General features: G+C 48.4%; 1 protein-coding gene across 1 annotated transcript in view; it reads right to left on the reverse strand.

Annotated features, from left to right (window-relative positions):
- The window catches only part of Afg1l (AFG1 like ATPase), a 121,481-nt gene extending 101,759 nt beyond the window's left edge, over nucleotides 1-19,722 (reverse strand). Inside the window, exons 1-2 of the mRNA XM_051175577.1 lie at nucleotides 19,563-19,722; nucleotides 2,800-3,023 (exon numbers count right to left, since the gene is read on the reverse strand). Of these exons, the coding sequence (XP_051031534.1) occupies nucleotides 2,800-3,023; nucleotides 19,563-19,701 (363 nt within the window). The 5' untranslated portion in view covers nucleotides 19,702-19,722. The remainder of the gene's footprint in view (nucleotides 1-2,799; nucleotides 3,024-19,562) is intronic.
- Between the last annotated feature and the right edge of the window lie 555 nt (nucleotides 19,723-20,277).

Here is a 20,277-nt window from a genome sequence, read left to right on the forward strand (position 1 = left end):
GTGAGAACAACCTCAGACCCTCTCAGGGAAAGCATCCTTGATGACAAAGGACCTTGACAGCCCCACCTCTTACAAGCCCCACATCTCTGCATGGTCACACTAGGGACCAAATTCCCAACAAACCACAGCTCATCATGGATGGGATCAACATCCTTATGAAAGTGGACCAGGGGAGTTCATTTTCCACCTTCCACCACGGGAGAAAAAGGAAAATCCATAGTCCGGAAGCAGTCACCAAACTTGCCAGCATTCATCGTGAACTTCCTGGCTTCTCATAATGTTTTCATACTCTCCCAGCTAAAGGTACTTTGCGGCCGCAGCCTAACATGCCAAAGTCAGTGTATTAAGTGAATGGCAAAGCACCGCGCAGCCTGGTTACATGGCGGAAGTGTGTCTCCTTGCTGTTTTCACGTGTGGTCTTACTTTCAATATCTATTTCTCACAGAGGAATCATCATTCCTTTCCATCAGTGGAAGCCTTCTTATTTACAGAAAAAGCAAGACTTTGGGTCTGGAGATATGGATGAGAGAGTGGTTAAGAGCACAGGCTGCTCTTCTACAAGACCCTGGCTTGACTCCTAGCTCCCACACGGTGGTTTATGGCCATCGGTAACTATAGCTGCAGGAGATCTGGTGCCTTCTTCTGGCCTCTGAAGATACTTCATGCATGTGTTACACAGACAAACATGAAGGCAAAACTCACACATATGTAAAATAACAAAGTAAAAATGACTTTTTTTTAATACTCACAATGATTCCCCCCCCCCCCAGTTTTTGTCGTCTGTTCGCTTATTCATACGTTTTACAGTAGTAGGAATGAAAGCCGGGGTCTCCAGTATGCTAGGCAATATCTGTCACTGATCTAGCACCCCAAATCCTTCCAGAACCTTTTTAAAACTAAAATTACTGGCTGGTGCACACCATTAATTCCAGCACTCAGGAGGCAGAAGCAGGCAGACATCTGTAAGTCTGAGGCCAGCCTGATCTATGTAGCAAGTTTTAGGTCAGCCAGGGCTACGTAGTAAGACCACGTCTAAGAAAGGAAGGAAGGAAGGAAGTTTAACTTAAATAAATAAAAAATAATAAATCTACTTTCATTGGAGTTTTCTTTTAAGTTTGTTATTGTTTTTGTCTGTTGGGATTTTTGTTTGCTCTTGTGTGTTTTATGTTCAGGTGTGTAACTGCACCAATGCATGCCATGTGTGAGAAGGTGCTCTCACAGTCCAGAAAAGGGCATCAGATCCCCCCAGAACTGGAGTTACAGGCAGTTGTGAGCCACCTACAAGGGGATTGGGAACCTAACTCAGGTCCTCTGGGAAAACCACAAGTGCTCATAACCACTGAGCCATCTCTTCAGCCCCGTCATCAGATTTAAACAAGCTACACGTAACTCTTTTCCTAATAACCTTAAACAAAAGAATGGTTGGGTAATGGGAAGCATCAGCGTGGTGGCCAGTGAGCTGGGGAAACTTTCTCGGGTGTACAGCTCTGCGACTATTAAAGAGACTTCATCCGACGATGCTGGCTTCCACAGTGGGACACAGCATGGATTTTCCTATTGTGGCCGAATTTCAGCAAAACCTCACCGCAGAGAACAGGAGGCAAATGCTCATCCATCTCCAGGAGAAGCTTACACCCACACAGGCAGCCCTGCCGTGGAGGTGTATGCCTGGTACTCGGTGGTTAGAGTACTTACCTAGCATGTGTGGGGTCCTGGGTTTAATCCCCAAGTACCACCAAAAGGGGAAAAAAATGTCTAAGAGTTTGAAATTAGCATGGTCTACACAGCAAGACCCTGCCCACTAATTAACTAACTAACTACTGAGAAATAAAAAAAGCAAAAGCAGCCTTAAAACCAAAGAGTGATCAAGGCAGAAAGTTGTTAGCTGGGTAAGGAGTGCAGGGAGGGTTTCCAGGAGAAGCACCCAAAGGTTAGGGCTGAGCATGAGTGACCCCCCCCTTCCAGTTGAACGAGGGATGCTGCAGGCAGCTCCCACAGCGGGGTGCAGGACAGCCTGCAGGCGAGGCTGGCATTGAGCCTCAGAAACAGAATCAATCAGGTGCCTTCTTGCCCACAGAAGTCCGCTCAGCGGTTAAGAGCATTGGCCCCTCTTAGCTTAGAGAGGACCTAGTTTCTGTTCCCAGCACCCACACGGCCGCTTTTGAGCACCTGTAACTCCAATTGCAGGGCCTCTAACGCCCTCTTCTGGCCTCCACACGCATGCGCTACACAACATGCAGACACACGTTTTTGTTTTGTTTTTCTTTTTTGTTTTGATTTTTTAGGAAAAAGAAGAAGAGAAGAAGAAATCCAGGGTAACTAAAGCACTCCATGCTACAGGAGTTTTAGGAACAAAATCCCATACACCCGTGGCCTCACTGGATCCATAAAGCGGGTTCAGAGAGAGCGTCCTGAAAGGGAGGGAAAGGGCTCGGAGCAGGAGGGAGGGCTCAGCAAAAGGCAGGGATGGGAGGTGTTTGCCCAGTCACAAGGAGGCGGCTGAGCCAATGGATGGGACAGCATGGAAGTCGGCAGGAGAGGCTTCGGGAGCCCACCAAAGTGTCCCTCCTCTGTCCCTCAGAAGCATAGCAAAGCAGAGGAGGAGTCATGGTCGCAAGCCCTTCCTTCCGCCACCTTCCTTCCGGGATGGGGGGGGGGGTGGGACCCGCACAGAAGCTTCATTTAGCCGGGGCTACACGATTTATGAAGCCGTTCGAACATCACAGGGTCCACCCAGCTAAGGCAGCTTCGGGGCTGCCCTTGCAGCGCTGAACCCATCTTAGAACACGAGAGCCTCACCTTTGAGAAGAGCCCTTCCTCCTCTATGCTGTACCCTTTCAGGTCCTCCAGTAACTTCTGCAAGCGCTGAATGACTCTTCTTTGATGTTCATCGTCCCGCAGCTCCTGAGCTTGGATCAGAAAGTCGTAGTGGTCCAGAGGTCCGCGGCAAACACTCAAAGCTTTTGAATGCGCCTCGGAAGCCGCTGTTGGGCGGACACCTTCGGATGTCTGGACCGTGTAGGCTGTAAACAAAACCGTGCAAGAGTTTAGACTTCATTCACTCATTCCTTCGCGCATTCATTTAGACGAGGTCTCGGGTAGCAGCTGAACTCCCTGCGTAACTGACGGCAGCTTTGCCTCGAATGTCCTGCCTGAGTAGGGGCTGGAGAGATGACCTGGCGGTTTAAGAGTGCTGAGCCGACTCAAGTTTCCAGCACCCACTGTAACTCCGGGAGGGGAGGGGACGGGGAATCTGATGCCCTCTTCTGGCCGCTGACAGTACTGCACTGAAGTCACAAATTCACACACATACACACCCAACTTTAAAAGAATTTAAAGGGGCCAAGTGTGGTAGTATTCACCTTTAATCTCGGGACTCAAGAAGCAGACATAGTCAGGACTCTGTGAGTTTCATGCTGGCCTGGTCTACATAGCAAGTTCTAGGCCAGCCAGAGAAATAAAGTAAGGCTGTCTCGAAACAGGAGCAGTATCTCAGCAGTTAGGAGCATGAACTGCTCTACCCGAAGGTTAGTTCCCAGCGTCTATTGCAGGCCACTCACAATGCTCTGTTACCCCAGTTTCTGGGGATTCAACAGTCTCTGGCTGCTATAGGCACCTGCACACTCAACCCGCACATAAACTAATGCAGGCACACCTGCATACATGTTTGCTTGTGTGTTTTTTGTTTTTTGAGACAGGGTTTCTCTGTGGTTTTGGAACCTGTCCTGGAACTCGCTCTGTAGACCAGGCTGGCCTTGAACTCACAGAGATCCGACTGCCTCTGCCTCCCGAGTGCTGGGATTAAAGGCACATGCCACTAACGCCCGGCTTCTTGTTTTTAAAACATCTTTTACAAAAGAATTCCCTGAGTGGTATGTCTTAAGTTATTCACAGCAATCCCCTCCTGACTTGGAAAGCTTCCACACAGGGTGGAAACCAAAAGGATGGAGCAATCAGAATTTTCAACCCCGTGCACAGAACTCTGGGGAGGGCAGGAGGACCAGAGGTTGAGCTTCATAATTATTTACTCATACGCAAAGAAGCCTGAGAGCTTCCAAGTCACTGAACACAACTATGTTCTGAGAGGGCGGTTTGCCTGCCTAATGCTCTCTCTCACTTCCCGGGGTTGGACCTTCATGCTGTGTGAGTCATAAGCTTGAGTTATGTGAGCTATTCTAGGTAATTACCAAACCTAAGGTGGGAAAGGCTATAGAAGTCCTCGAATCTATACCTGCCAGGCAGGGGTGTGGGTAACCAGAGCACCCCATTTGCAGCTGGCACATGAAAGAAGCCACTTAACAGAACTCAACTTCACTTAGGAATCTGCTCTTCATTCCCAGTAGACAGTGTCAGCATTTAATTGATTCTTGGACTTGCAGCTGATATTGAAAGATTTTAGAAGCCAGGTGGTGGTTAATCCCAGCACTCAGGAGGCAGAGGCAGGTATCTCTGAGTTTGAGGCCAGCCTGGTCTACAGAGTGAGTTCCAGGGCAGCCAGGGCTACACAGGGCTCCCTTATGAATATTTAATTCCACACCCATTCCTCACACAACACCCTTGCTGGGACTCTGATCATCTCTTGTTTGGTGGTGGCCATTGTCCCCCCCCCCCATCTCCTCACCATCGTCCACTACCTAGAATAACTTCCACCAATGCCAATGCAATCCATCACCATAGTGTTTGTGGTAACAGACAAAACTGCAGCCTACCCAATGCCTGTCTCTGCAATTCTAGAATCGAGTAACACAATTTTCCATAAAATTCAGTGTGTGTTCCAGTGGGCTGGGCAGAGGAGGTTGGTTTCATAAAGTGTTGAAGAAACCAGAAACAAAACCAAAAGCGACCTGCTATAAGCTTTGACATTCTGTTTAATGAGAGATTTCTCATACTGCCAACTTTTTATATACAAAACTCTTCCATACAGGTTAGGCCCAGCACGATGGCTTAGTGGGTAAGCCTGACGACCTGAGTTTGATCCAGAACTCTGACCTCCCCATATATGCACATCATACACACACGTAATAACAAAGTTTGAAATTCTCAGTTTATTAAAGGCAAGCGGGAAGAGAGGAGCTTGCCTATGCCCATATATAACTCCCATTTCCCAACATCCCCCTGGCCACGTCCCCCCACCTTCTAGGATTACATTAAGTGCACACAGCCTGCAAAGGTTAGTTAACACAGCAGGCCTGGGGCTCCTATCCACAGAAATGCCTGTTTGCAAGACAGGCTCCTGGCAACAGTTGAGTTACTGAGGGGGGAAGGGAGGACAGGGTCACAGAAACCAAAAAAGTAAAGTGTCACTCTATAAACAATGTCGCCCACTGAATACCTACTTTCCTTCACCTGATCAGAAATCTGGTATGTGTTAGGCAACATGTAGCTATATGACCATCGCCATAAAATCTTATGCTGGGCCAACAACATGGCTCACCTGGCAAAAGCCCTTGCCACCAACTCTGATGATGTGTGCTTGACCCCAGAAAGTGCCCAGTGGAAGCTGTCCTCTGGCCTCCACACATGTGCCGTGTGTCACTCTGTAGACCAGGGTGGCCTTGAACTCACAGAATTCCACCTGCCTCTGCTCCCTGGAGCTGGATCAGATGTGTGCAGCACCACATCTTCTGTCTTTGTAACTTTTCAAATCTCCTGTCCTCTCATTAACTACCGTACCATCTCTTCAGTCTCCTTCCTACTGCTGATTTAGAAGAAGAATCGAGAATAGAAGTTCTCTTCCCTTTCACTTGCGTTTTGAAGCAAGGCTTATGTAGCACAGACCATCCTCCAGCTCACAATCCCCCTGCTCTCCTCCTTGAGACTGGGATCATCAGTGCGTGTGATGGGGGTGTCCTTCTCTGTATGTTTCTCTTGTTGGTTGATGAATAAAACACTGTGTGGCCAATAAGGCAGGAAAATAGTTGAAACTAGAACAGGGAGAATTCTGGGAAAGGAGGCAGGGACATGGCCAGAAGAGTCACCATGGAGAGACTCGGAGGATAGCACGTACCAGGGGTTCTCCGTTAAGTCAGGACCACGAGGGAATACATAGATTAGTAGAAATGGGTTGATGGGTTAATAATCATGACAGAGCTAGCCCATAAGAAGCCCTACTCATCAGTCAACAGTTTTATAACTAAGAGAGTGGCCGTGTGCTTATTTGAGGCTGAAGGGTGTCGGGACCAGGCTGGAAAGTAGTCTCAGCAGTGTGTATCACCACATCAGGCTTTCTATTCATTCTTTTTTCCTATCCTTCAACTCCCATCTATTAAAAAAAAAAATAAAAATAACAACAAAAGACCTTCTACCTCCCTGTCACAGCCACTAGTGACATCCTGTTCACTCTGAGCCTGTGATGACAGACCTTGATGAGATGGCTTCTGGCAAGCCCCCACCCCCGTCCAGGGCTCACTATCACCAGATTCAGCAGCCACTCCGAGGTCTTCCTATCCCCAGTTTGATTTGTGAACTATTTCCCTTCCACAGGTTGCCCATAGGAAGGCCTAGAGACAAGGCACCAGCTTTGGAAAGCTTAGCATCCCTTATTGCTTTCATTATTACTTACCAGTCATGCTTATGCGTGCGTACACATTCTCCCTTTTTTTTTGAAACAGAAAATGGCGGAGAGCTAAGGAAGGAAGAGGTGAACACAGCTAGTCACCCAAGGAACAAAGATTCTCTCTGCAAGACGCTCAAGGCTGCGGCTGCGGCTGGCCAGCCTCGCCTTGGAGAGCAGCTGTATAAACTGAAATACAAAAGACTGTGCCAAAGCTGCACTAAATTAAATCTGTCCCTGCACCAGTATACACAAATTATGTGACAGGCTGCTACCATACTATTTTGATTTGTATTAATTTGTCTTATTGTACTGCAAATGGACAGTGGGGAAATGCCATTCTGAAGTTCCGTACATTGATCTACAAACAAAAAGGGGAGAGTGGTGACGTATTATTTATGATTTATTAAAGCTTGACTGAGGATTCAGAAAGCAAAGTCAACCACAAGCCATAGAAGCCATGCATACACCTTTAATCCCGGCAGCCAGGAGCTAGGAGGTGGCGGCACACACCTTTAGTCCTAGGACTCAGGATTAAGAGAGAGATCTCTGTGAGTCCAAGGCCACCCAGGTCTACACAAGAGTGAATCAGTCTAAAAGAGAATCATAGCTCACACCTTTGATCCCAACATTAGGGAAGTATATAAGACAGAAGCAAGGCCTCAGAGAGGCATCCATTCTCCAGCCACGCTGAGGAGAGGCAGCAGCTTGAGACCTGGTGAAGAGCTCGTGCATGGATCAGCCCTTTCAGCCTGAGCTAGAGGCGAGAGCTAGAGAGCCGCTGCTTTGCTTTTCTGAACTTCAGCTTGAAGCCTGAACTCCAGTATCAGTCTCTGGGCCATTAATTTATCCGTGTTGCTCTTTCTAGCCCTCAACGTTGTATCTTCTGCCACACACAGCTTTCTGCAAGCTAAATGTTTGGAAGCCTTCGCAGTACCCCACAGCTAGTCAGAGGTGGTGTATGCCTGTCATCTCAGCTACATGGAGGGGGGGTGGGCGCAGAAACAGAGGGGGTGATTAAAACTACAGTACCTAAGTACTGAAGGCTAAGCAAACTGCCAGAGACCATGTAGTTAATAGCAGCAGCAGCCACAACTGCCAACCTTTACTGAGTACTTGCCGCCGTATACCAGCTCATTCAACCTTCACAACCACAAGGAAACTGCTGGGCTGTTCAGCACCTGGGAGGAGGTAGTAAGAGGATCCGGAGTTTAAGGGCAACCTCCATTATACAGTAAACACAAAGCCAACCTGGACCACATTAACCCTCGTCTCAAAGAAGAAACAGAAGAACAGAGAAGCTGCTGGCAGATGCTCTCAAAAGCATCAACACTGAGAGGCAAACTTGGGGTCCTCATCAGGCCTTACCCAAGGTCATCACTGGATTCCTAAGCTTAGTGATGAAGCATGGTGACATCATTGAAATCAGTGATGATCACAGAGCTGGGAAAATGGCAGGCTGTACTAGTGTGGAATATTGTGACCCTAGATTTGACGTACAGCCCAAAGACGTGGAAAAATGGCAGAATAATCTGCTCACTTCTTGCCAGTTTGGCTTCACTATGCTAACAACCTCAACTGGCATCGTAGACCACCACGAAGCAAGGCAAAAACACACGCCATGGTCATTTCCTATTGCTGTGAAGAGATCCCATGACCACAGCAACTCTTGTAAAGGAACATGTTTAATTGGGGCTAGCTTGTTCAGAGGTTTAGCCCACTATCATCATGGCAGGAAGCCTGACAGGCAGACATGGTGCTGGAGAAGGAGCTGAGGCTTCTATAGTTGGCTCCACAGGCAGCAGGAGGACAGAATAGCACTGCACCTGGCTTGAGCATTTGAACCTCAAAGCCTGCCCCCAGTGACATACTTCTCCCATACCCCATACCCCCAATCCCTGTCAACTAGCACCACTCCCTAATGACCAAGCCCTCAAATCTGTGAGCCCATGGGGGCCATTCCTATCCAAACCACCACAGTGCAGGGGAGAAGACCCTGGGGTTCTTTTCCTAGATATAAAACATAAACAAAAAGCCTCCATGGTTGGTGGCGCATGTGGTGGGACTCTAGTCCCAGCACTTGGAAGTAAGAGGCAGGCGGATCTCTGTGAGTTCAAGGCCAGCCTGGTCTACAGAGCAAGTTCCAGGACAGGATCCAAAGCTACAGAGAAACCCTCCCTGTCTCGAAAAACCTGAAGGAGAAAAAAAAAAAGAACACAGGATCACAGGTGAAGGAATTCTGGAAGGTGGAAGAAAGCATTAATAATCACCAACTAAACCCTTAAGATTTAATTATTTTCTGACTTTGCAAAACAAAGAACAAGAGAACTGAGGGGTGGGGGTGGGGTTTCCTCACACCAGAAGAGTAAAACAACTGAAAAGGTCAGCAAAGCAGAGACCCAGCCAGGATGTGGACCTGGGAAGCTCCGCAGGTATCAGTCACCTCAGCAAAGCCACCAGTCTGTGCAGACAACAGACAGCCCCAGTCTGTCTCAGCCCATCTGATTCAGCACAAACCTCACCCAGCCCCTGCTTAGGCTTCCTGCTCAGTCAGCACCTGGCTTTCTGTCTCCTGTAACACAGCAGGGTCATGGGTCATCACCACTGCTGAGCAAACCTCTTCCAGCACACCAGAGCAGCTTTGTGGACTAGAAGTCCAGAGTCAGGGTCAGAGAGGAACTGCTCGTGAGACTATGCACACGGCTGGCGTGAAAGAATTGGAGGGTAATCTGATGTATATGGAAATACATACATATTGCAGATTCCAGAGGAAAATACAGATGACACCGTCCTCCACCGTGAAGCCGACACCATGTCAGCTTAGATCACGAGAGCCACTCCAAGGATCAGTAGCCACAATAAATGGAGGAACCTGCCAACATGGAACTTAACTGCTGAGCATTTGACTGTAAGAAGTTAGCTGGGAGACCAGTGTGGAACACGTCTACAACCCCAACACTCAGGAGGCTGAAGCAGGGTGACAGACCAGGGCTACACAGAGATTGACAGCACCCTCAGAAAAACAAACTTGAACAAAGACCGTAGCAAGGGGAAGGGCAGAGGTTTGGGGGGAGGATGGGGGGGGGCACAGAGCAAAGACAGCAGCCCAGGTCAGGAAGTTAAGGAAGCGGGTGAGAGGAAGTGATGGTTTCTATTGAGATCAAAGGGACCAGAAGGAATTCCGCCAGGGGAAGGAAGGGCGGCGGAGGCACAGTGGCAAGCCAGAGGACTCAGGGACGCAGGCAAGGGTGTGGACGCAGAGTCCAGTGTGGCTCTGGAATCAAATGGAAGGCGGTGCCAGGGACTGCATAGTGAGACCCTGTCTCAAAAACAAAGTCTAAATAATGTCAACCATTATGCAAGGTCTATATGAGAAACATCAAAATGTTTCACAAAGGCATAAGCAAAATATGAGAAGGGACGCATATTATAGGAAGGAAAGGTAAAGCATTATAAATTACCACTTATTTCCAACTAATTACAGAATCAATACTTCCACGAAAAGCAGGGGCTGAGGAGACAGCTCCATTGGTAAAGTGCCTCCAGGGACTCATGAGGGCCTGAGTCAGGGTCCCCAGCAGCCACGTAAACAGGAGGAGGGAGGCAGAGACAGGCGATCTTAGTGAGTTCTAGGCCAGCTTGGTCCACAGAGCGAGTTCCAGGACAGGCTCCAAAGCTACAGAGAAACCCCGTCTTTAAAAATGAAAAAGAAGGAAGGAGGGAGGGAGGGAGGGACTCACAGAGGGGCACAAACTATAACCCCAGGGCTGGGGAGGCAGAGCCAGCAGACCCCAAGAGCTAACAGCCAGCCAGCCTAGCCAGGATGTGCTCCAGTTTAGTGAGACCCTGCCTCCAAAACACGGTAGAGAGGAATGAAGGTAGCCGACAGAACCCCTGCCTCCCTGTTTGTTTTGAATTTAAAATACTTACATTAAATCTAGATGTGGTGGCATGGACCTAGAATCCCAGGAGATGGGTGGCAGGGGAATGAGCAGCTAAAGATTGTCCTTAGCTACCTAGTAAGTTTGAGGGCAACCTGGGCTATATACTACCCCATCCTGGAACAAACAAGCCACCACAAACAAAGTATCTAGCAGTTGTGTTGGTGTCTGGTGGGGTATACTCTAAAGTCTTGGTTTCCAGTATGAGCTGCTTCTTGTCAAATGACCTATTGCTCCCAAGGCTTACTTCACTCACTCAACAAATAATGTGTGCTTATCGTGTCTATTCTGCCTCTACTGGGCATTGTAGATACTTGGTAAACAGCGAGTTATACAGATATGGTACCTTCTTGTACTTTTTAAATGAATAACAAATGTGTAGTTACAAATTGATAAAAGAAAAAAAACCCACAGTGATAAGGTTTTCTATTCTGGGCTGAGCTTGTTTGGAAGGTAAAGGTGCTTGTCCCTAAGCCAAGAGACCTGAGTTATACCTGGGCAAGTATATGTGATTATTTCTCTAAGAGAGGTCTGTAGACTCCGTAGGGCTCAGTCTGTCAGTGCCCAGCTTACAGACTGCCATGGGTCTTTTCTGACACATCAGGGTTGCTATGATAGAGACCACCAAAGCCAAAAGGATTATCCACCCAAGCAGAGGGCAGGGTTCTAGTCTAGCATCTCCTCTCTCTTCAGATCAAAGGTTGGGAAGGTTTGTTTGAAGACCCCAAAGAGAGATGGTTTCCCCGCTGCGATGCAAGCCTGCTGTTTATGCTCCATCCCTTGGCACTGGGGGACCAGGACTGGGACACACAGGAAGCTCTGAGCTAAGAAAAAGGTCTGTGCAGGGTATAAAGGTAAAGCTCTGACCTTTGGGGGTTTCCCCACTACAGCAAAAATAAACAAACGAACTATAACTAGGCTGGGTGTTGTTACACAAGTGCCCACCCAGTACCCTACAGTTTAAGGTCAGAGGTTCTCAAATTCCAAAGCAGCCAGGACTACATGGTAAGACCCTATAAGAGAAGGGGGGGGTTACACAGGAGTTTAGACAAAGCAACAGAAAAAAGAAGAAAGAAAGAAAGAAAGGAGGGAGGGAGGGAGGGAGGGAAGGAAGGAAGGAAGGAAGGAAGGAAGGAAGGAAGGAAGGAAGGAAGGAAGGAAGAAAATGGGCAAAAGCCTCTAGTCCCAGCACTCAGGAGGCATAGGCAGGCAGATCTCTGTGAGTTCAAGGCCAGCCTGGTCTGCAGAGCAAGTTCCAGGACAGGCTCCAAAGTAATACAGAGAAACCCTGTCTCGAAAAAAAAAAAAAAAAAAGAAAAGAAAAAGCAAATTTCACGTCATGAATCATGAAAGAGCCTACTTAAACGTCCAGTAAGCATATGCAAAGGTGTTCAACCTCAGTCCTGTGACCTGGAATTCCCAGGGAAAAGGCCAGACCTCTACATAGGATTCTGCAAAGCTGGGTGACTCATTCGTGGCTGCAGAAGAGCTGGAATGTTGAAGTTCCAGAGCTGGATTATCATGGGTTATCTTTCGTTCCCTCCTCAGTGTCTGACCTGCATCCTTATGACTACTAGGCAAAACCTTTTGGAAAGTATTAACAGACCAGCCCCGAAGCTAAGAATGGTCTCCTCAGCTGTCCTCCTATTGAGACGGTGCTGTGACTGAGGAAGGCCACAGAGGCTCAGATATTGGAATGCTTGGCCCCATTTGGAGGAAACATTTGGGCACAATGTGGTGTAGCCTTGTTGGAGGAGATGTGTCACTGAGAGCAGACTTTGAGGTTTCCAAAGCCCACAGCATTCCCAGTCAGAGTCTCTGTCTTTGTCTGTGATGGTCTGCCAGTCTCTCTCTCTCTCTCTCTCTCTCTCTCTCCAGGTTATCTACAGAGGCTCCATGGATGATATGAGAAAAACTGAATTAAGCTAGGTGGTTCCCAGCTGTGATCCAGCACTGGGCATGGGGAGGCCACTGTTCCCGGGGTTTCGCCATCAGAGGCTCAGTAGTGCTGGCACAGCCACACATTTCTGACGGCTTCCAAAGGACTCTCATAAGACAGCTGTTTGAGCCTAGCCAATGATCAACAAGAAAGGCAAAGACTGCCCAGCCCCATTCCAAGGAAGAGGAAATAGACCCACAGTGGAACCAAGATGTCAGTCAAAGCTCCAGGCCAGGTGTCAGCTAGCAGGCACCTGGGAGCACATACGTCCACTGGTCCCAAGTCGGAACCAGTGGAAAATTCTCCAAAATACCAGTTAAAGAGTCATAAAGCTTCAGTTCTCCACAAAGGGAAAAAAAAAAAAATACATGCTAAGTTAAATGAAATCAAAACTCTATAAGGCATTTCGATTTCCAGTTTAAAATGTTTACCCAACTGCTGTGAGAAAAAAAAATGCACAATCAGGAAAAGCACGTTTAATACTTCTAAAGGGCTGGATTAAAATTTCAGCTGTAAACTTCATTACTGTAATTAGATTTTTAATGCATATTTATTAAACATCATTCAAATACTGTGTACAAATTATCCCTTCGTTATTTGTACATTTGTTTGATTCTGGCAGACTTGTCAACAGTAGCCACTGACCAGCGGTGTCCTGCTACGGCGGCAGAGCTTAACCTGGGTCAGAGGCAGCTCCTCCTGTTCCGTTAGGTACTAATCATACCCAAAAGATAGATACTCAGTTTCTTTTCTGAGAACTGAGGTGGTCATGAGGACTCGAAAAGTCAAGCCTTCTCGGTGACACTAAAGACCTGGTTTGATTTGCTGATGAGTAAACAAGGTGCAGAATAAAGAAAATCAAATCTTAATTAAACTCTTTCTTTAGAAAAACAACATAAGCCATCATCAAGGAATGCATCACAAGATGATTTACTTTATTTATAAAAGGCTGATTTAGGGTCTTTAAAAGGCTGCTTTTGATTTAAATAGAAAAATTATGAAAATTAAAACTAAATGCTCCCTGGTTATCATTCTTTTCCTCTAGAAGGTAGTTAATGTTAAATGTGCCAATGTGTACAATGTTACAAAAGGAAAAAAAAAAAAAAAAAAGAACAGTACTTTAAATTTCATGATAAAAAACAGTAAAATCCTGCCTCAAAATCTGAATAAAACCATTCTGAAGTAATCATGGGCACGGCCCAGCATACTGAGTAACTCCTTAGCTTCGCCCTGCTCACTCACTATTTGATAATGAGGTCTAAAGAGATCTCTTTTCTTTCACTTAATAAAGAGAATGACCGATGTCTTTGTTGTGCTGCTTGACTGAGGCAGGCTATCGTCCACCCGGACTGGCCTCAGACTCACCCTGTAGCTGACTATAACCGTGAGCTTCGGGTCTCCTCCACCTCCAGCACACTGGGGTTACAAGTGTGAGCCTCCAGCACACTGGGGTTACAAGTGTGGGCCTCCAGCACACTGGGGTTACAAGTGTGAGCCTCCAGCACACTGGGGTTACAAGTGTGGGCCTCCAGCACACTGGGGTTACAAGTGTGGGCCTCCACTTTTGTCTTTGTGGGGCATGAAACCTAGGGCACTGTGCATGCTAGATAAGCAGTCTGGCTACTGAGCTACATTCCTACACCAAGTTCATTTTAACTGGATAGATTTATCCACAGGTAAGGGAAGATTTTAACGTGGAGTGTGAGAGAGCTACAGTGAGAATTACATGCTCGGGGACGAAGCTGGATAACATTGCACTAAGGGAAACAAGCCAGGCACAGAAGGACAGGTACTGCTTACTGTATGTTCTCCCCTACACATGGAGGCTAAAATTGGTTTCCACAGAAGCACAGAGTTGAACAGTTGGCGCTTGATAGGCGAGAGATGAAGGGAGATAGGAAAACCAGGTAATGGGTATCAAAATACAGCGGGGTGGCTACAGTACACAACTTCCTACACATTAAGATGTAACAGAGGGGAGTTGGAAGGTTCCCAGCAGAAATGAGTGGTAATTGTCTTGACATCATCATTACACACTATATCCATGTGTCCAATTATTGCGCTCTACACCATAGCTGTGCACAAGTAAAAATGAGTTTCTAAAAGGACAAAAAAGGAAGGAAAAAGAAAAAAACAGTATTGCAACTGACCAGGAAACTTCCTCCCTGCCAGCTAGCTCTCACTAGTGCTGGAGGCTACACCAGCCACTAAGGGAGAAAGACATCAACAACGTCACCCACAGCTGGACCGAATCCTTCGATACCGACCTGCCAGGCGAGATGCGATGGGTGTAGTGCTTTTGGCACGGCTGTCATGGGAGTAACCACTGCTTCCTTGCCGGAGTTGAGGCGGGCTCCACCGGAGGGAGTTCACCCCTGGCGCTATATATAGGTCTAGTCAAGAGATACAGGGGCAGGCTCGCCACGGCCGGGCGGGGATAGAGCCTACTGCTGTTGTTTCGCTAGGCAGCCATGTCAAACTGCCTTCTGAGTATGTTCATTTATACCCATAAGTTGGTGCTACCCTCAACCGTGGTCAGAAAAGCGTCTTTCTGCAGTGGATAGTGGTCAGTGCAGAGCACAGCTAACTGATCAGGACTGTTAGGTGCTCAGCCTGTATCAGCTCCTACCCACTCGCAAATACACAAGGAGGCTCAGGGAACATCAGAGAAGAGGGGCCAGAAAGATGTGAGAGTCAGAGGATGGGGATGAGGCTACGGAATAAACACTCTGATCTGAATATGACACAGCTATGAAACACGCTTTTCCTAGGCCAGCTTAAATAAAGCAGGATTTTAGGCAGAATTGTTTTATACTTTGGAAAACCTAGAAGCGCCCTCCCTTTTGGTGTGCGCCCTAGCTCTCCATGACTTCTCTGCTTTTCTTGGCACCCAATTCTTTCCATAACACGCTTCCTTGGGACTCAGACTTCCCGCTTTCCACGCTACAAACCTGCCCGGGCAAGGCCTCCATCCTGCTTTACGTTGCTTCCTGTTTCTTCCTCCCTCTGGCATCCCGCCCCAGCCAGGCTCATCTGCCAAGCACTAACAAACACCCCAAGTTTAATGAGTCAGAACCGAGCCTTGGGGCTGGGAAGATAGATGGGCTCAGCGGTTCTAAGTGTTTGCTTAGACCAGAGTTGTTTTGTAAAGAAATTTTAAAGCCAGAAAATGTAATTGCTCCTCTTGGGCTCCTTTCCGGTTTTGATTCAGTTTCCCTTAAGCACCCAACCTAGCAACTGCACACTGATGGTAACAGATTCTCCATATCTCCTGCAAGACTCCCACTTCTACCAAGCAGAAGCAGCCATCTCTGTGTCCCTCCCGTCTTTCACCAACGCAATAATTTAGGCCTAGTCAAACTGCCTTGTCAACTACTTGACCTTACCTTCCTTCCAAGTTCCCGCCCTATCTCACCCCTCCACCCCCACCCGACCCCACCCCACCCCACCCCACCCCACCCCCGGGAGCACAGGGTGCTGAAACAGATCTGACCACATTTCTTCCAAAGTTCCACAGAGTCTTTCTAGGCTTGGACAGCTCCCTTGGCATCAGCTGCTCTTTGAAATCTTTGAAACCAATGGCAGCTCCCCATCCCAGCTTCGACTCTGGCTGCTCTCCCTCAGAACCATACAAAGCAGGAAGGGTCCTAGGCGGTTCCTCCCACACTTGGCTGAAAACACAAACAAACGAAACTCAGAGTGCAAGAAAAACGACTGGCCTGGCCGTCTGCGTAGAATACAGAAAAGGCTCAGCTGAGCCTGGTGGCTCACACCTGTAACCACAGCTGGAATTGTGAGTTTGAGGCCAGCCTAGTGAACTACATAGCAAGTGAGTTCCAGGCCAGCTCCAGCTAAGACCCTGGTTCAAATATATGTGTGTGACTGTGTATAATTTTTTTAAGAAAAAAAAGGGGGGGGGAGGGAACTCTTCACATACTAGCTATCAAATTAACTATCAGATGTTACGTGTCACAATTCCATCTCCCTTCCAAGGGCTAGGATCCAGTTTATTCCCACATCTCCTTACATTTAATATAAGACTTGTCACATTTCTACCCATACCCTGACCAATATGATTTTTGTTGTTGTTGTTAGGTGTTTGCTGAGACAAAGATGGACTTGAACTCACTATGTAGCTCAGGCTGGCTCAAACCTGCTGTGATATTATGATTAGGCAACAAGTGTTACCATTACCACCTGTGCCCCCAAGCAGACAGCCACTCTGCTGTCTAATAAACGTCTCCTTCCTTTTAACCATTAAGAGGTTTAAAACTGGCTAGGTGGTGGTGGCACACGCCTTTAGTCCCAGCACTCGGGAGGCAGATCTCTGAGTTCAAGACCTGCCTGGTCTACTGAGCTAGTTCCAGGACAGGCTCCAAAGCCATAGAGAAACCCTGTCTCAAAAAAAAAAAAAAAAAAAAAAAAAAAAAAAAAAAAAGGGGGGGGGGGTAAAGAAATGGCTCTATGGTTAAGCGCACTGGCTGTTCTTGCAGAGGACTCAGGCTTAGTTCTCAGTGCCCACACGGCAGCTTATAACTGTCTGCGACTGACACCCTCTTCCAACCACTACAGGCACTAGTGGATACATGCACACATGCAGGCAAAGGCTCATACAGATGCTCAGGAGTGAGGAGTTCAAGCCCCACCTGGACTGCAGAGTGAATTCAAAGCCAGCCCAGGATGCAATTTAGACCCCATCTCAAAACAGAAGAACTGACGGGCTCAGCGGGACAGGGCTTGCCTAGTGCACAGGAGACCTTGCCTTCGAGCACAGCAGTGCCAACAAAGAGCAAAAGCCTGCCCTTCCTTTCCTTATATTCTTTTCCATCACTTATGTCCTTCCTTTGTTTAGGCTGATTTTTTTCTAAATGAAACTTCAAATGAGAAAAAAATGAATGGAGATAAAATAAAAGTGTAAATCCTAAATAACCACCACCCCCTGGGGACTCAAAGGGTAAGATTTAAACTTCATTTTTTCTCTTGTTTAGAAAATGGAAGGAAATAGTTTTTACTTTAAAAAACCTGTGTGTGAGTGTGTGTTTGTGTGAGTGTGTATGTGTGTATGTGTCAGAGGACAAGTTGTAAGCATTGTGTGTGTGTTTGTCTGTCACAGGACAAGTTGTAGTGTTGTATGTGTGTCAGAGGCCAAGTTGTAAGCATTATGTATGTGTGTGTGTATCTGTGTGTGTCTGTGTGTGTGCACGTGAGTGCATGTTGAGTGTGTCTGTGTGTGTGAGTGTGTCTGTGTGTGTCAGTGTGTGTGTCTGTGTATGTGAGTGTGTGTATGTCTGTGTGTGTGTCTGTGAGTGAGTATGTCTGTGTGTGAGTGTGTGTCTGTGTGTGTGAATGTGACTGTGTGTGTGTGATTGTGTGTGAATGTGTCTGTGTGTGACTGTGTGTGTGATTGTGTGAGTGTGTCTGTGTGTGTGAATGTGTCTGTGTGTGGCTGTGTGTGTGATTGTGTCTGTGTGTGGCTGTGTGTGTGACTGTGTGTGTGATTGTGTGTGAGAATGTCTGTGTCTGTGACCGTGTGTGAGTGTGTCTGTGTGAATGTCTGTGTGTGTGTAACTGTGTGTGAATGTGTCTGTGAGTGTCTGTGTGTGTGAGTGTGTGTGAATGTGTCTGTGTGTGACTGTGTGTGTGTGATTGTGTCTGTGTATGTGAATGTGTCTGTGTGTGTGATTGTGTCTGTGTGTGAGTGTATGCATGACTGTGTGTGTGACTGTGTGTGAGAGTGTCTGTGTCTGTGACCGTGTGTGTGAGTGTGTCTGTGTGAATGTCTGTGTGTGTGTAACTGTGTGTGAATGTGTCTGTGAGTGTCTGTGTGTGTGAGTGTGTGTGAATGTGTCTGTGTGTGACTGTGTGTGTGTGATTGTGTCTGTGTATGTGAATGTGTCTGTGTGTGTGATTGTGTCTGTGTGTGAGTGTATGCATGACTGTGTGTGTGACTGTGTGTGAGAGTGTCTGTGTCTGTGACCGTGTGTGTGAGTGTGTCTGTGTGAATGTCTGTGTGTGAGTGTGTGAGTGTCTGTGTGTGTGAGTGTGTGATTGTGTGTGAGAGTGTATGTGTCTGTGACCGTGTGTGAGAATGTCTGTGTGTGTGTGTGTGTGAGCGTGTGTGTGTGACTGTGACTGTGTCTGTGTGTGTGTCTGTGTATGTGAGTGTGTCTGTGTGTGTGAGTGTGTCAGAGGACACGTTGCCCTGCCCTTTCACCATATGCATCCCGGGAACTGAACTCAGGCTCTAAGGGTAACAGTTCTAGTATTGATTTCAGTGACTGAAGGAAGCTTACTTTGAGACGATGAAAGTCAGTATTAACGTATATACTCCGTTAAATTGTATCAACGTGCTAGGTTACACAAAGAGGGACTTGGAGATGAGAAAAGGAAAAGCACAGTTGTGGATCGGGGAGGCCGTGAGAGTAACTTCATTCATTCTAAACCATCAGCCCATCAGACACGCATCGGGCCCCTAAGAGCTAGAGAAGCAATGGCGCACACAGTGGCTACTTCTGGGAACCTGAAGCAGGCGGACCTCAGTCGCAGGCCAGCCTGCCCACACACTGAGACCACGTCTCGAACAACCAATTGGCAAATTCTCATGGGCTAGGTTAGTCAAACTACAATCCGCTCATTCGCGAACACACAACAGTCCAACAAATGAACGTAAGCCCAGTGACCAAACAGAAACCTCGGGATAGGATGTGACCGTGAGGAGCGGCTCTGGTGCTCGTTTGAGCCCGGAGGGGCCACAGGGTCGGCGGCGAAGCTGCCAAGCCCTTTATCAGCCATGAGAACCTGGGTGGCGTTGGGTGGCCGGGCCCCCAGACACCCACGCCACACTTGCTCACCCTTCGCTCCACGCCAGGCATTTGCACACCTGAGCTCTGCAGCTCGCGGCTGCCTGGGCGACCCCTGGCTTGACCTCTGACGCCCGAATGGAACCTGGGGTGCTCAGAGCTCCTTCGGGACCAGGCATCAAAATAAATAAATAAAAATGTAAAAAGGTCAAGGGACACGAGGTCTTCTCCGGGAGCCTTCGAACCCGCGAAGCTGGTGCAGCTGGGAACGATCGGGGAGCGGGGTGACCCCAGAGCCTGCGCGGCCCGCTCGTGGCACGGTCACTGACCTTTGCAAAGGGGTCGCCCGGGGCCGGGGGCCGGAGGAGGGGTTCGAACTGCCCGCGGCCCGCGCCCCACAGCTCTCCCGGCCAGCCGGCTGCGCGCCGCGGAGCGCAGGGTAACCAAGGGCGACCAGGAGGCCGCCATCTTGAGCTCCGTCCGCACCGGGAGGAAAACTTTATTGAAAACGGAGCAGCCGCCGGGGGCCGTGGCGCTCCTGGAGGCCACGCCCGAGAACGACTGCAGCGCTGGAGAGACGGAGAGGTGACCTCCAGCGCAGAAGGGCAGGAACGAACGCCTGCCCTTCACGCCTTCCGGTGGGGCCGGGGACTACAAGCCCCGACAGGCAGCGCGCCCGAGGGGGCGGAGCCCGACAGGCGCGGGTATGTGAGCTTTGAGGCCACGCCCCCACTGCGAGCCATCCGGGACCAACTCCCCGCCCTGCACTGAAGAAACCGCTGTAGCTAGTAACAATTCCTGAACCTTGTCTGTCTGTCTGTCTGTCTGTCTGTCTGTCTGTCTGTCTGTCTGTCTGTCTCTGTCTGTCTGTCTCTGTCTGTCTGTCTGTCTCGAGACAGGGTTTCTCTGTAGCTTTGGAGCCTGTCCTGGAACTCGCTCTTGTACATCAGGCTGGTCTCCAACTCACAGAGATCCGCCTGCCTCTGCCTCCCGAGTGACCAAGGACCGGCTTCCTGGACCTTCTAAGTGTGAAAAATGCGTAGA

This window comes from Phodopus roborovskii, unplaced genomic scaffold (assembly GCF_943737965.1).
Source record: "Phodopus roborovskii unplaced genomic scaffold, PHOROB, whole genome shotgun sequence".
Classification (NCBI taxonomy): Eukaryota; Metazoa; Chordata; class Mammalia; order Rodentia; family Cricetidae; genus Phodopus; species Phodopus roborovskii.